Source organism: Leptinotarsa decemlineata, unplaced genomic scaffold (assembly GCF_025532065.1).
Source record: "Leptinotarsa decemlineata unplaced genomic scaffold, Ldec_3_MD MMD2_tig00003308_RagTag_RagTag, whole genome shotgun sequence".
NCBI classification, from domain to species: Eukaryota; Metazoa; Arthropoda; class Insecta; order Coleoptera; family Chrysomelidae; genus Leptinotarsa; species Leptinotarsa decemlineata.
The window spans coordinates 3,265,673-3,282,012 of NW_027412586.1; the positions used below are offsets into that span (position 1 = coordinate 3,265,673).

A 16,340-nucleotide genomic window follows, 5' to 3' on the forward strand; every position below is an offset into this window, starting at 1 on the left:
CTTAATAGTCAGTGGGCTATGCTTGAAGACTGGCCGTAAACAAATCTAAAGTAAATGGAACTTCAAACGTTCAAGCCAGTCTCTATATACCTACACAGTAGGTTTAATGGACTGACGCCTATCAGAAAACAACTACTCCCCTGGCTAATACCACGAAGGGCATTGGATTATATCAGACAGGCGTCAGTGCAGGAATTTTCACAGAAAATGTCCTGCATATGCAATTGGCAATACAACTGAAAGAGTCGACCTTCAATTATGGAACGGGCACACTTGCAGACCGGTTTCGGGCTTATTAGCCACTCATCAGTGCAAGATAGTGACCATCATCGACCTAAAGTCAATGATATTCCACAATTGAAAATCGGAATTCCTTCAGAGTATTTCATTCCTCTTCCAAAGTTGAAGCGAACATCACAAATGTCACTCCATCTAGTGGACGAGGTACTAACCAACTGCATATCCTTAATTTGCCCGATTCCTCTGAATAAGGAAGAAAACCTTTCTTATTAGTCAGTGGGCTATGCTTGAAGACTGGCCGTAAACAAATCTAAAGTAAATGGAACTTCAAACGTTCAAGCCAGTCTTGAAGTTCCATTTACTTTAGATTTGTTTACGGCCAGTCTTCAAGCATAGCCCACTGACTAATAAAAAAGTTTCTCTTCCTTATTCAGAGGAATCGGGCAAATTACGGATATGCAGTTGGTTAGTACCTCGTCCACTAGATGGAGTGACATTTGTGATGTTCGCTTCAACTTTGGAAGAGGAATGAAATACTCTTTCAATTGTGGAATATCATTGACTTTAGGTCGATGATGGTCACTATCTTGCACTGATGAGTGGCTAATAAGCCCGAAACCGGTCTGCAAGTGTGCCCGTTCCATAATTGAAGGTCGACTCTTTCAGTTGTATTGCCAATTGCATATGGAGGACATTTTCTGTGAAAATTCCTGCACTGACGCCTGTCGGATATAATCCAACACCCTTCGTGGTATTAGCCAGGGGAGTAGTTGTTTTCTGATAGGCGTCAGTCCATTAAACCTACTGTGTAGGTATATAGAGACTGGCTTGAACGTTTGAATTTCCATTTACTTTAGGAAGGTAATGAATGTTTTGAAAGGGTCACTTAGATCAATTAGACGGATTATATTGAATACAGTAATATAAAAAGGGACCACTGAATCAATGGAATGCTTTTGCCTACCTAGTTCCGACAACATATTATGAATGAACATGATAATATCGCGATGAATCACCATTAATGGGGTTACAGAAAGCGAAAGGTATTTGAAAAAATAGAAATGAATACAAAAAATTTAGTTTCTTCTACGATCCCTCTGATCTTATACCCTTTCAATCTGTCATTTATGTTGCAGAAACATGAAAACCTTTCTTCTGTTCCAAGTCTGCAAAATAAAGGACACCGGCGCATGAAATGCTACACGTGACAGATCCCGCTCCTCTACCACGGTTGAATAATCCTCCCGCAGACGAAAAATGTGCATTATCTAATAATTAAACCGGTATAGCTGCAAGGCTCAGATTTATTGGTCAATCGTACTACGTGTCGCGGCATTCTTTACCTACGAGACTTCAATACGTAAAGGGTAAAAGTTGCTTTCAAGTCGCTTTCTTTGTGTCTTACAACTTTTCACGTTGTTTTCGGTATTTCAGTAATTGTTTAACCAGACCATTCATCAGCTGCTCACAATATGTTGCGGTACTTTTTTTTAGTTTTCATTGCAGGTGAGTTGATTAGTTCTAGTTTTATCGAAAGCGGTCTTGATTTAATGATCCCCTGCTGCACCTCTTTACGAGTGAATATTTTCGCTCAAGGTAGAATTTAAGATGAAGGAAAGTGATCGCAAGGATAACTAGTCTACCAATTTTTTCGGGTACAGTTTTTTTCGAAAGTACAAAAGCTACCGGAATGCATCTCTGATATACCAATTGGTTACATCTCAGTAATTTGGCTTTATAGTTTTATTTAATTGAAAAAACTGTGGAAATAAAAAAAAGTTCATTTTTTGGAAAAAACTGTAGGATCTCATTTTTATTTGATAGTAAAATATTTCTGTACCTCATATATGGTCATATCTTGGGTTGGACCAGGCAAAAAAAATTAAATACTTTTAAGTATTAAATAAAAATCAAGGTAAAAATTGAAGAGAATGAAAGATCATGAATAAATCATGGAAAACTGCTCTTTATTCTATAGCTTGTTTCCTTTTTACCAAATTACAAGATATATTCCTGAAACGGTCGACATGACTCCACTTAAGCTATAGTCGGTCTTTTCCATGGGAGACCCAATAATTCTTCTAGGGAAATGAGTTTTTTGGTCAATAGAGACGAATATAGCTTTGGAAATTAATCTTACGATTCACGGAAAGAAATTGCAATAGCGAATAAGAAAGAATTATAGTGCTGATACAGTTCTGAAGGCAGAACTATTGGGTACTTATATTTATAGATTTCCTATGATTCACAACATAGAACAGCTACTGTGTATTAGGTGCTGTGAATTAAAATATTCAATTGGAGATTATGGATTAGTGGTTGCTATGATGTGAATATTTGGATATGTAATTGTAGATATGAAAGTTCAAACACGTTTCTATATAAACTATAATTTGATACCAATAATTTTCCCGCGTTGAGAAAAGACAATTAATTGATTTTTCATGATTTTTTTTCATGAACTATTGAGTATATCTATTTTTATGGATGCAAAAGTCACTTAACACTCATTCATCTGTTTCTCCGTGTTGATATATAGGTGCTTCTTAGGTCTCAGATGCGCACTGAGAACGGATTTTCAAATATTCCAACTGGGGCGTCCCGTGGTGGTAAAAGGGACGCGTTTACATATGAAAATTACCGTTCCATTATTATTTCGGAGGGTGAAATATTGTATGTACGTTCGTTTTATGTTGTAGATGTGTAATAGGAAAAGATTTTTAAATATTCCAATTGGGGCGCCAGCCGCGGGAAAAACAGGCGCGTCAATTAAAAAACAATCTTTTCATCATTGTTTCTCCATGTCGTTAAATTTCCGATGGGTGAATTTATATTTAGTATCAGTATTGCATCCGTGCGGTGCCGGGGCGGGTCGCTAGAAACAAATATTCGAAAAATAACAATGGTTAGTGATTGAAACTGTTTATTCATTTTCTTTGAAAGATATAATTTTTGTTTTATTATTGCTATTTCATCTTTCGAATCGTCTGCCAGAAAATCTTTCGTATACAATTTATGTGTTTATGCATTTCCTGTTTTTCCATTATGTTTATTCAATTTTAAAATACCAGAAAATCAGTTTTCCATTTTTTTTAGATTGTTTCAACAATTGTAATCTGGACCATAAGTATCCCGATAACTGATAAACATTTTAAAGACTTCCCTTCTTTTTGTTAGACAATTGAGCTGAGACGGGCGGGTAGAAAAACGATATATTTTTTTGATGCATTGAGAATGCATGTACATCTGAGAATTTGTTTTTGACATGACGAACCAGAAATTAATTGTCTACAATTCATTCATTATATACACGGATATTTTCAAATATATTGAGTGGTTATTAATACATTAGTAACATACAACTCTCGCTGTATTTCAAACTTCAGATATTTAAAAAATCATCAAAAATTAATATTCTACTCGCCAACAAAATTGTTACCGAACAGAGAAAGCATCTGTTTGACTGTTATTTTTTATAGTCTGATCAAGTCGAATTTATATATTTTTAAAGGCATATTGAATATACTCAACTATGATTTAGTCCATTCAAATGAAGAGTTTATAGCGATATAGAACAAGTTATGTTGCAATTGTGAATTTCAGAATTTCTCCTTGATGTAACATTCGAATACATATTTTATCGATAATAGCATTAAAAACAAAATGTTTCTGAGGCAATATATCGATATTTATACCCTAACCAATTATTTCATTGTAGATAATTCTATAATTATTGATTAACCGCATAACTCGGCTTTATGCATCTATTTTTTCCATGTTTCTTTTCATTCCTTAATGCCTACATACAAAGTTTATTGTGTTAGAACATTAGTACATGTATGTTATATATTCCAAATTCACGAATTATAAATAAAACAAATGACTAGAGTGTATAATAATTTGATGAAATCCAGAGAAATAAATCGAGTTATTCCATTCTGAATTATTGTACATAAAAATGAAAAGTAAAATTTCGAAAATTATGGAAGTGTGCACATTTAACTTGTTGTATGAGGAATCATTTTCAGAGGTGACGAATGTAATAGAAACTCAGCAATTATTAAGTTTACAAAATCTTAATTCTTTTTACTAGATTGAAGTGTGATTTAAGCCCATTCAAATGAAGAGTTTTTAGCGATATAGAATAAGTTATGTTGCAATTGTAAATTTTAGAATTTTTCCTTGATGTAACATTCGAATACATAATTTTATCGATAATGGCATTAAAAACAAAATGTTTTTGAGGCAATATATCGATATTTATACCCTAACCAATTAAATCTTTCGGCCCATTACATCACAGGAGAACTGCTTAATCTTACAAAAAGACCTTGACTTTTTGTACATTTGGTGTACCGAAAATAATCTTTCCCTCAATACAAACAAATGTAAATACTCAAAATACACCCTTAAACATAATGTTATTTCTCATGATTACTGCATAAATAACACACCTCTTCAAATAAATACTTATCAAAGGGATCTTGGTGTCACATTTGACCCTAAACTGAGTTTCTCCATTCATTATGACACAGTAACATGCTCAGCCAAACGGATGCTAGGGCTCATTTATCGTAACTGTAAGAATGTTCGTAGCAGAGACAGTTTTTTAACTCTTTTCAATGCATACGTCAAATCTCGGCTGGAATATGCCTCCCTTATATGGTCACCCATTTACAATGTCCACATAAACAAAATCGAGTCTATACAGAGAGGCTTCATGAAATATATTACAGGCTAGAAGGAGTTTACCCTGAACAAGGCATCGACAACAGAATACTACTGAATAAATTTAATCTATTATCCCTTCAAAACCGAAGAACCTACTACTCTATAATTTTCATTTATAAACTAGTGAATTATCTGATTGACTGTCCTCTCCCACTTCAACTTTCGTGTTCCACGAATCAATTCTAGAAATGAACTTGCTTTTTATCTACCAAATTCTAGAACGAACATATTACTCAAGTCACCAGTTGTTGCAATGTGCAAACTTTACAATCAACTCTGTGAAAATCTCGACATTTATTATGAACCTATTGGTCAAGTTAAGAGACACGTTAAGAAGCTTTTACACTCTAGTCAGAATACATGAGCCCAAATTGATTGAAAGTTATTCTACCATGTGAGCTTATCACTACTACTGTATTACTGCTGAATTATGTTTTTTTTGTAATACACTTGAACTATGTTTTTACTTGTTAGCTCTATATCTGACTTATGTTTTTTTTCAATTACTCTCCTAGCTTGCTGCACACAAGTTTTCCACCTAATTTTTTGCTTAACTCTCCCAAATGTTTACTTCATTTTGTTTTTTGTTTACTCGCTTCAGGTGTTTCTAGTTGATGAATTAGTATTGTATTCATGTATATGTGTATGTATGTATGTATATATGTATGTGTATTGTGTGTATATAGGCAGATATAAAACTGTAACATGCTTGTTAATAATATTAATATGTCTTGTTATCGGGATTTATTCCTGTTTAGACATTAAACAATTATTTTTTTAATTCATTGTAGATAATCCAGTAATTATTGCCTACATTTTTCTTAGAAGATCTTTTACTGAAACACTCCTAAAGTTTTTAATTCAATATATTTTTTTATTTATCGACGTTCCACATGAAAATGAAGGTAGAGTTACTATTCTGTAAAGGAATTTAGGAATTTAGTAATAAATCGAATTTATAAATAAATCGAGTTATTTTATTCTGAATTATTGTACATAAAAGTCAAAAGAAAAATTTCGAGATTTATGGAAGTGTGCACATTGAACGTTTTGTATTTTCAGAATTAACAAATATAATATGAACTCGGAAATTATTAAGTTTATAAAATCTTAATTCTTTTTAGTCGATTGAACAGGTTTAATGCATTTATTCATTCGATAAAAACTTCATTCCCATTGAAGAAAATAATCATTTATGACATAAGTCCCTCTTCTGTCTTCAATTTTTCAAGAGGGTGGATATTGAGAATTTTCTCTTGTTCACTCGTGTCTTTCACTCAATTTTCTCATGTAATATTTTAGCTATCGATTCATTTATTTGTAAATCGATTCAAATAACTAGACTTGATTCAATAAAATTTTCTCTTCTTTTTTACTTTTTGTCATCCTCATTTCACAATTTATATTTTATGTAGTAGGTGTACATTCTAATTTCATAACTGGGAGATTCCGGAGGCGGGTTCTAATGGTACGAACTATTCACCTGCATCAGTTCAAGCTAGTTCATCTGAATTTTCAATACCTGCCAAACTTCTATATTTCGGAATCTCAAGAACTTTCACTTTATTTGTATTGAGATGTGTTGTTTTGCCTACCATGTTTCGATGTCAAACGTATCTTATTAGACATAATTTAAAACTGTAGTGATTTCTTAATTATGAACTCCAAGTTATGGATCATTAATTGATACTTAATTAATAAATACATTCAATTTTCTGAAAGAATTTGGAGCACGGATAATTACTTTTTGACCTGACTAAAAAAAAATATCGTTTAATACAAAATACGTTTCAAGGTTGCGGTGAAACTCTGCTGACAGTCGCTGCCAATTTTTTTAAATAAAAAGGAAAGGAGTTTATAAAGGTATTTTATTCATAATATTATTTCAATGCCTTTGTCAGTATCAAGTTTTTGTAATATTACTTCTTGAAATCTTTAACTTCCATTCCAAACATAAAAATTATCGAACTGGTATCTCCCTTTTTTTCGACACTTAATCGAACGGTTTTACGCCTTCCCAAAAATGTTTTTTTTCAGAATTATTAACGAACGAATTTCTGTCACGCAATCTAATTAATGAAATATTTTATCTGTCCTAGTTTTTTCTTGTTTCAAGAAACTTTCTCTTGAATATTTTGAATAAAACAGATAGTACTACAAAAGTAGTAGGTTTGTGTCAGTAAACAATATCGTCAGTCTATTAGGTGATCTAGGCCAGTGGTTCCTAAACTATGGGTTGGGTGGGTCGCGGAAACAGATTGAAAATACTTAATACTTTTTAATTGTTTTTTTTATTTTGGATAAAGACTAGGGGAGAGTATCTAGTTCTTTCGAACATTGCTTTAAAAGAGCTGATGAGGTTTTCAACCACATATTTGTGTGAGAAGGCACTCTCCACTTGTATATTTAAAAAATAAATATAGAAATAGGCTTTGTATAGAAAGTAGTTTGCTTTAAAACTTTCAACTTTCAATCCAGATATAGAATCTCTTGTTGATCGTAAGCACCAGCTCTACAAGTCACATTGATAACATAAGTGTCATTTTTTTCATTTTTTGTGTTTGTTTAGTTTTAAGATCCTGAATTGGAAGTCTTTTTTCGTACTGTATTTTATCTTCAATTATATCATCTTTGCCATTTTCTATTAGAGGTGTATTTCTCAATTGTGAATTTTCGCCATAATAATAATAAAAATATCATTAGTAATAATAATTATACCTAAAATCATTTATTATGTGGGTCGCGAAAAAAATTTCAGAATGAAGGTGGGTCACCAGCAAAAAAGTTTGGGAAACGCTGATCTAGGTCATCAGAATCTAGGCCATGGATAAATAGATGAGTTCTTTTTTGATCATTCACTATCTATCTGGGAAGTGATTTTTGTTTCTTTTGTTATTACTTTTCAAACCTCAAAAACGTAGAAACTACAGCTGGAGATACCTCCTTTGATTTGTTTCAACTATTGTTCCAACGTCCAATTATTTCCGCTTGTTTTATATAATAGATAGTCCTACTAATCGGTATGCAGCCTTGGGACCAAAGTTTCATAGTAACTCCACGCCCAGCCGGGTACTTATTCAGAAGTACGCTCCAAAAGAGAATCATCTCGAGTGCTATCTTGATGACATGGTGCCCAACGTTGAGCAAAAATGATTATTGCGAAGGAAGCAGACTCTGCAGAAATAGCTTATTTTACCGGGGAAAATAGCTTTGGAGCTCAGAGTTCACCTTTGAACCATTTTCAGTTCCTGCCGTCCCGCTTGGACTAGGAAAAGGAACAATTGAGCTCCGGAAATTCTGAAGAAACTTTTAGAGATGCAGAAGGGGTATCGTTTCATGTTGTGAGCCAGATGGGATTCATGACCTCAATTCCTACAATCTTGACCCTTCCTGTTATAGCACAAGGTCTAGCTGGTCCTTAACAAGGTTGGCCACTTCTGGCACCAACAAAAACAAGTATCTTACCAATTTCATGTAGACCCGAAGGTCTTCGTTAACAAACTATCAGTCGAACTAGTCAGGAGCGAAGTCCCAGATGGGTAAGTTCCAATCCTGTATGCCCAGCTAACTGGCGACGCCGCTAGGTGGGCAGCAATTCATGACCGCACCCAGATCACTTGGTTTGTAGTTTAGAACCAGAAATACGCCAGCCGGAACAGATCGCTAAATTCACTTTTATAACCTGAGTTGCGTTGCTTCTTCTGAGGCAAACGAGCCTCAGACATAGATACTCTGATTCAAGATGCGAGTAGCATCGAAGAGGACTTACCTTTATTTAGGCAAAGCACTCGGAGCATAAATCTACCGGTAAACCAGAACGCGGAAAATCAGGGTGCAGCAATGTCCCATCAAACCGAAGAAGTTGAAATAAAGCAAGCTTTTACGCAAAAATTTTCAAATAGTTAAGTTTTTGAAGATATTTTTAGAATTTCACTTCTGAAGAAATGTATTGAATTTTCATTTATCTTTCTTGATACCATTGATAATATTTCATTTTAGGAGATTTTGGAATTTCCAAAAGTGTTTCAGTTGAATACGTTTATACTTGATAAGGTTTCTCTTTTCGGAAGATTAATGAACTTTCGAATATCCCAAAACAAATATCAAATAATATTAATTTTTAGGAGTATATGCACAGTACAAGTGTCCACAAGGAACTGGCTTCTTCCCAGATCCGGAAGAATGTGATCTTTATTATATTTGCTCAAAGGGTTCTTATGAGGAACGCCTTTGTCCTGATGGTTTGGTTTTCGATGACTCCGACCCCAACACGGAAAGATGTGACATTCCAGCCAATGTAGATTGTAAAGATAGACCTATTTTACGTAAGTACTCCAAAAATTTAATTTTTTATATATGATCCTTTGAATTGATTAAATAGTTATTCTCCCTTCAAAATATTTTTTTTCATAAATGAAATTCTTATGGTTTGGATCAAAATAATCAGATCCAGCTTCAAATCATTTCTGTCATACAATATTGTAAATGAGATGTATGCAATGTATCGCTGTTCCAAGTATTCAAAATACCCTTGTTTCGAGATCTCAACGGTTGGAAAGACATGCATCTGAAATGTGTTTATTATCATTAAACAGCCCTCCAGTCGGGGTTATGATTAGTGATTGTGTTTTCCCTAATCAAACTTCAATTTTGTTAATGTCGAAAGCAATATCTTTTCAATGTTCTCTATCTGAACAGAGAATACTTTATTGTGAAATTTTCATATATTTTCATGGACCAATGTCAAGTTGTGGATATTTGCTATTGTTATCGAGTTTCCATTTCCAAATATCTAGTACTCGATGTACTTACATCATTCTTCAATTCAAGAATTTCTTCACCTTGTTTTTCAACTGCAGAATAAATTTTTCCTCAATTTTGTCCGATAAGTCTTACTCTAAGATAAGGCTGAGTCGTTCAAGAAATCATTATTGAAAGAACTCAAATTTGATCGCAGATGAGGCTTTTTATTTTGTCCAGATCCTTTATATCCATCGGAATATTGACATTTTTCACCACAGTAAATTATCATTCAACTTTTCAAACGACCGTTTCTTCCAGATTACTGCTTTGACATGACACATTTGAATTCATAGTGAGCTACAACAGCGGTCCATACTACTTGAGGGACATGCCAATAGACGATGTGTGATAATTGTGGCACAAGCGAATACGAAATTAAAAATAATATATTCAACTTTAAAGTATACATTTTACAACTGATTAAATAATATTATGACTGCAACTGACAGTACCTAGTACTGGTTGTGGAGTTCAATCAAAAGAAGTGGAAATCCCTTAATAGTATAGTACGTAACAAGTGCTGAAAATAACCGTATAAACTTAAATTTTCACTCATTTTTTTATACATAGATATTCCACTACTGGATGATGAGTATAATTTAGAACCTCTGATGTGAAATTAATCTATTGAAAACACCTTTTCCTAACCAGAACTGAAATGCTCAACGGGCGTTTCTCTAATCAAGTTAGCATCATCAGGAGATGGTCAGCTGACGGTTTTCGTCATTCGAAAATGCTTTATTTGATAGGCATTTGTTTGTATTGAGTAAAGAAAGTTTTAACTTTCTGATTTGCCTAAATTTTCACAAATATTTTTACATTGAAGTAAATTTTGGTACTTTCATGGAATCTAAAAAAAATATATTTTTTTCAGAGGAGGCCAAACCTAGTCCAGGTTGTCCGAGAGCTAATGGTTATTATCGTCATCCAACAGATTGTAACAAATTCCACAACTGCATTGATGGTATACCAAAAGAAATATCTTGTCCACCAGGTACGTGAATCAAGTCGTTAGGTATATACTCTGGAGGGCCAGCATAAGGAAATTGGAAACCGTAAGAGATACAAAGTCGGTTGAATGATGAAAAAGTTGGTCATTTTAGAGTTTCATTAAATGTCGTTCTGAAATGTAAGGAATTCCGGTTGGTTCCGAAGGTATTCGAAAAGAACCGAAGTTCGACAAATTCGCTTCAATAATTGATAGAAAGACAAAAACACTTTCTCATTCTCACTTTTTTCAGCTGTACAAGATGACGTTTATAGATTTTCAACCCGACGTTTTGTCTCCAAGTAACCATCACTAATTTTATATTTGCATATGTTATTTCTATATTTAAAAAAGAAAGGAAGGAAGCAATAAATTTCAAAAGAAGTATCTTACGGTATACATTTATGTGTAGATCATGCAAAAAAGTAACTTTCAGACACAAACTGGAAGAAAAACCCCTCCTGAAATAGCTAACCATTGAATTACACGAAAGACAAATTCTATATGTTATGTTATAGTCCAATTAAGTTAGACACTTGAAATTCAAATTATATTTTTTATGACTGTTGAAATTGCTTCCACTCATAAGTCTTATATCCACACTGTACTTATAAAAAATTATAATGTCTGTAAAATGTAATTATAGGAGAGCGTCAAAGGAGATGTTTATCGATTTTTTTACATAGTAAATCAAAAAAGACCCATGGAAGTTAATTGCATTGATTCACCCAATTTCCCTCAATCTTATATGCTAGAAATTTTACTTGGATAAAAATTATCAATGACTGATTCTAATATGTATTATTTGATGAGGATGATTGAAAATAGGGATTTGTGAAATAAATTCAATATTCTTTTTTTGTAGAAAGTTCACATGAAAAATTAGTAACAACCAATTCAACTCATCACAATCCCGAGTTGTTTACTGCTGTGAACAGGCCAGGAGTATTTTCTGTCAACTATAAAACAGCTAAGGTTTAATTCCTGGAGAAATATACACACTCTTCAAAAAATACAGATCTATCACTTCAAAATGACGGAGACGATTATCAATATTGAAGTCTCTGGCAGTGGTTTTTAATATGTCCAAGGCATTCGATTGTGTCTGACTCCACTGAATTCTTTGAAAACTTCTTGCCCTTGACTTGCCACCAATATTATGTGTTTATTTTAGATAGGTATTTGTGTGTATGTGTATCAGTTCCAAAATTTCCGAGTTCAATTCTCGCATCGATCCATTTTCTGCCTTACTGACTTCCTCCATGAGTTGGAATCAACCTTAATGAATCTGAAGAAGAGAACATAATAAAACATGTTTATTTTATGGAGTTCAACGCTACTTGAATGAAGTCTTTCCTGAAAAAATTGACAAGGTACATGGACTCTCTGATTGTTATGCTATCACAGTTATCACTATCTATGATCAATGATGAGCTTATGAGATCAACCCAATATAAATATTGCATTAGCATCTATACCAAAAAATATTCAACTCGTCAGGAGCTCAAGTCGAGCTGTAAGATTTTGGTAGGAACCAACAGATGAATAACTTTGAAGTTTTGTCGTGAAACACCAGTTCTTCTCGTTAATGACCCCTCTTCACTAACAATGAATTTGAAGTCTTGAGAACATCTCAGAGGAGAAGTTTTCTGTTTTTTTGCGCAGTGCTACTTCTCTGGAAATTTCGTCCATCTTACTTTTTTTGCTGCTTAGAAGTTGAGTGACTACCACTTTCTCCGGAAAACACTATACCTGGGTTTTTCTTTCACCCCTTCATGGCGGTCATTCCAACAATATTGTTCCTTATAATAATTTGTACATCATAATGTTGGATGTTTTTCATATTCATATTTTGGGTTTACAAATGGCTAGTTTGTACTAGTTCGCACATCTGTTAGATAATAATTATATTCGTCTAGACATATTTTGGGCTATCTATAAATTGTTTGGCATCTGTAATCCGATGCTTCATATTGGGATATAACATGACGGGCTGTTCTATGCCGTTATTGCATTGCCTGGATTTAGGTTCTCAGTTATATATAGATCGCAAGCCCACGTCATACAAAAATTGGGACAGAAAAATAGAAAAAAAAATCATTTTCGGAAAAGTGACCTCTTGAAACTCTAGTACTTTAGTTTTCTTCTTGTTCTGTTAGGCTCTGTCATTAGAATTTTGTTGTCACATTTATGTTGATGAATTTTTACCAATAAAGTCTGACTACAAACACACAGAACGCCATAAACACAATGTTTTAATTTTTGGTCTTCATTTGGCAGTTTTGTTTGAGTTATTTAGTGAAGACCTTAGATGATTTTGAGTTTTGAAAATCGTACGGACTTTATACTGATTCGTCTTATCTTTTCAGAAAGTGAGGCATTACATTTTAAGCAATTGGCTCTTGTATGTTCCAGTAATGTTGTTGTAGTATCAGTTGTGACTAATGTTTGGTTATATAAATTATGTAGCAAATAACATTTAGAAAATGTTTCGAATATTCAAGAATACTAATTTTCAGCTTTTGTCTTTTTGAATTTGTGTAGAATCAAGCGAATTACTGATTAGGAAGATATATATTAGACTGACACCACCCCTTATTCATCTGAGGCACATCAAGGTATTCCTGTCTACTGCTGGTTATTGGGAGAAATTTTTTTGCTAGTGTCTTTTAGGTTTGATACATAGAAGTGGAAATAATTGGCTTATTCATAATATGTAATTCATTTCTCCAGCTCAGCAAGTTGACTCGTAAACTGATCTTGTTTTATATTTTCAAATTTTTCATTATGGGATTGAAGGCATTCATCAGTTTCTTTCATAATAGTGTTTCTATGGAGTTGATGAAGCCTTGGAAGCTGCAACATAATTGCAAGATTCAATTCACTTTAGACTTTGGATCCTCTGAAAAACAAATACTGAGATATCAGTTGGAATATCGTATTTCAATGATCGATTGTCTTATTCAATTCGTAAACTATTAGGTCTAGCCTATGATGACATCATTAGTACCTGCACTTGGCCCAAGAATATCAAACGTGCCGAATGCTTCAAACCCAGACGGGAAACTTTGGAAGATGGTTTTGAATGCCCCGAAGGTGAAACACAGACCAACGACGGCAGAAAACTTCCCCACCCAACATTTGCCCACCCCGATGACTGTCAAAAGTTTTACATCTGTCGAGATGGAGTCACGCCACAAAGAGGGTCATGTTCTTCTGGTAAAGTTTATAACGAAGATACATTCACCTGTGACGATCCAGCTAATGTGCCTGGGTGGTAAGTAGATATCTTCTACATTGAATACGAGTGTTGCAGAAAAAACTGATATTTCATTTCAAATAAAATGTCAAAAGACAGTAGTTGTTAGGAGGTGGAATTGAAACCAATAATTATTCTAACAGAAATACTTCATTTCATTAGTCCGGACTTCCATTGTCTAATATGATATTAATTGATTTGAAATACATGAAAGAATCTGTGAAAAATTTAAAAAAGATTAGTTGAAAGATAACAATTATATTGAGCAAAAAAGAGTAAATTACAATGAAGAAAAAAGACTTGAAACTTCTTCATTATGATTTCCTACCACGTAGTAACGGCTACATCCATCAATGTATTAAAATGAAATACAAGCAACAACCAAAAAATCAAAATAATTGCTGGTTTCTCCTCGCTGTGTTTGTTTCTAATGCTCGGTAAAGTGAACTTTCAATGGCCTCTTAGTTTCATCGATGTATGATTCTCCGCACTCGCAGGGTATCCGGTAAATGCAATCCGTGGAATCTCAGTCCGCGTTAGGTGGCCTGGTTTTTGTGAGGCTGCTACGGATAGTGTTCCCAGATCTGAAGCAGGTTCTGATGTTATACTTGGACCCAATCCTTCTTATCCTTTCCGATAATCATCTGATATAGGAAAGTACAAGTACTGGTTGTGACGGCTTCTCTTCCTTATGGAGCTCTTGCTGTCTTCTAGCTGAAGCCTGTTCCACCATCACTATGGAGTAACCATTTCGTTGAAGGTCATTTTTGATGATGCCAAGTTCCATTTCGAGACCTTCCTTTGTATTGCAAAGCCCGAAAGCACGGTCTAGTAGAGTCTTGATGGTTCCTCTCTTAGTCGATTGATGGTGGTTGGATTCCTGGTTCAGATACTGTCCTGTGTGAGTGGGTTTTCTATTCACAAATGTTTCCCATTACGTCTAAGAGTGGCAATTCGTTGTGGACTTCCTTCTCCGTTGTGAAAGTTATGGAAGGACTTACGTTGTTGATGTGCTCCAGGAAGGTGTCTAGTTCAGCATTTCCATGGCTCCATATTATGATGGTGTCGTCTACGTATCTCAACCAGACTCGTGGCTTCTTTAATGGTCAGAGTTTCAAATCACTCCATATATATATACATACATATATATATATATATATATATATATATATATATATATATATATATATATATATATACGTATATATATATATATATATATATATATATATATATATATATACGTATATATATATATATATATATATATATATATATATATATATATATATATATATATATATATATATATATATATATATATATATATATGATGAAAGTGGCGGTGAAAGTGGCGATCCCATTGGCATTCCCGCATATTGCTTGAAGAATTCGTCATTCAGTTGGAAGTAGCAGTTTCGTACACACCATCCTAGTAATTCCATGATTTTTTTAAATTTTCATCTCGTGTTGATAAATTTTTTTTATTTTTTGGTTGTTGCTTGTATTTTATTTCATTGTAATTTCAGTTTTTTTTTTGCTTAATGTAGTGCTCTTTAGACATAAAATAAACATGTTTTCAACTTTTTGCATTTTGAAGAAAATATTTATATTAGCAATGATAATACTTTATATCTTTCTTTAATTACTTTATATCTAACCAACTAACTCTATTTCAGTGAAAATTACTACTCAGGAAAGACATCTTACGCTGGGGCTAAGAAGAATAATTGAAATTGAAATCATTTGATTGTATTCCATAGTAAATTTGAGGAAATTTCTCGAAGAATAAGATTTACGGAATGTACTGGGTGGCCTATCTGCTGAAATTCAGTAAATATTGTTCTTGAATAAGTTTGTAATTAGTATGTAAATTATTAGAATATTCAATAATATTTTGTGTTCTTTCATGGGGAGAAAACCTCATTCATAAATAACTGATCATTACTGATTTATATGGTAAAAATATTTTAGCAAATATGTAAAACAACAAGGGCAGTGGATGTTTCTTGAACGTATGTGCTGTACAGGTACTCCACATCGAATGCTGTATCTTGGTTTCTAATCAATTGATTATGATTATATACCATGTGGCGGATATCTAAACTATGTTTTGAAATAACCGTTTTTCACAAAATGAATATTTTTATATTCATACAGTGACTCCCCTCATTTTCAGAAATTATAGTTTTCTTCTAGAGATTGTGGATACTAACAATGAGAACAAAGTGGTTTGAAATCGTTTTTATGGCCAATTTTCTATCTGTTATTTGTATATTCTTGCATTTTATCTGATAATATTCATTTCAGATTTATAAT

At 33.4% G+C, this 16,340-nt stretch overlaps 1 protein-coding gene across 2 annotated transcripts; it reads left to right on the forward strand.

The window, feature by feature from the left end:
- The first annotated feature begins 1,529 nt into the window (after positions 1–1,529).
- Cpap3-a2 (cuticular protein analogous to peritrophins 3-A2) lies at positions 1,530–16,112 on the forward strand. Of its 2 annotated transcripts, XM_074177849.1 has the most exons (6): positions 1,530–1,607; positions 1,675–1,746; positions 9,096–9,296; positions 10,649–10,768; positions 13,745–14,039; positions 15,701–16,112. In XM_074177849.1, exons 2-6 carry the CDS (start codon positions 1,713–1,715, stop codon positions 15,753–15,755), a joined length of 705 nt encoding a protein of 234 aa, XP_074033950.1. In that variant the 5' UTR covers positions 1,530–1,607; positions 1,675–1,712; the 3' UTR covers positions 15,756–16,112. The 2 variants fall into 2 exon arrangements, with proteins under 2 accessions (XP_074033950.1, XP_074033949.1); XM_074177848.1 differs by having other exon boundaries at positions 1,546–1,746.
- Positions 16,113–16,340: the final 228 nt, after the last annotated feature.

Coding starts and splice junctions, on each gene's coding strand:
- Cpap3-a2 (XM_074177849.1), top strand. CDS start 1,713: ATGTTGCGGTACTTTTTTTTAGTTTTCATTGCAG. Junction 1,747..9,095: donor TTTTTTAGTTTTCATTGCAG/GTGAGTTGATTA, acceptor ATTAATTTTTAG/GAGTATATGCACAGTACAAG. Junction 14,040..15,700: donor CCAGCTAATGTGCCTGGGTG/GTAAGTAGATAT, acceptor ACTCTATTTCAG/TGAAAATTACTACTCAGGAA.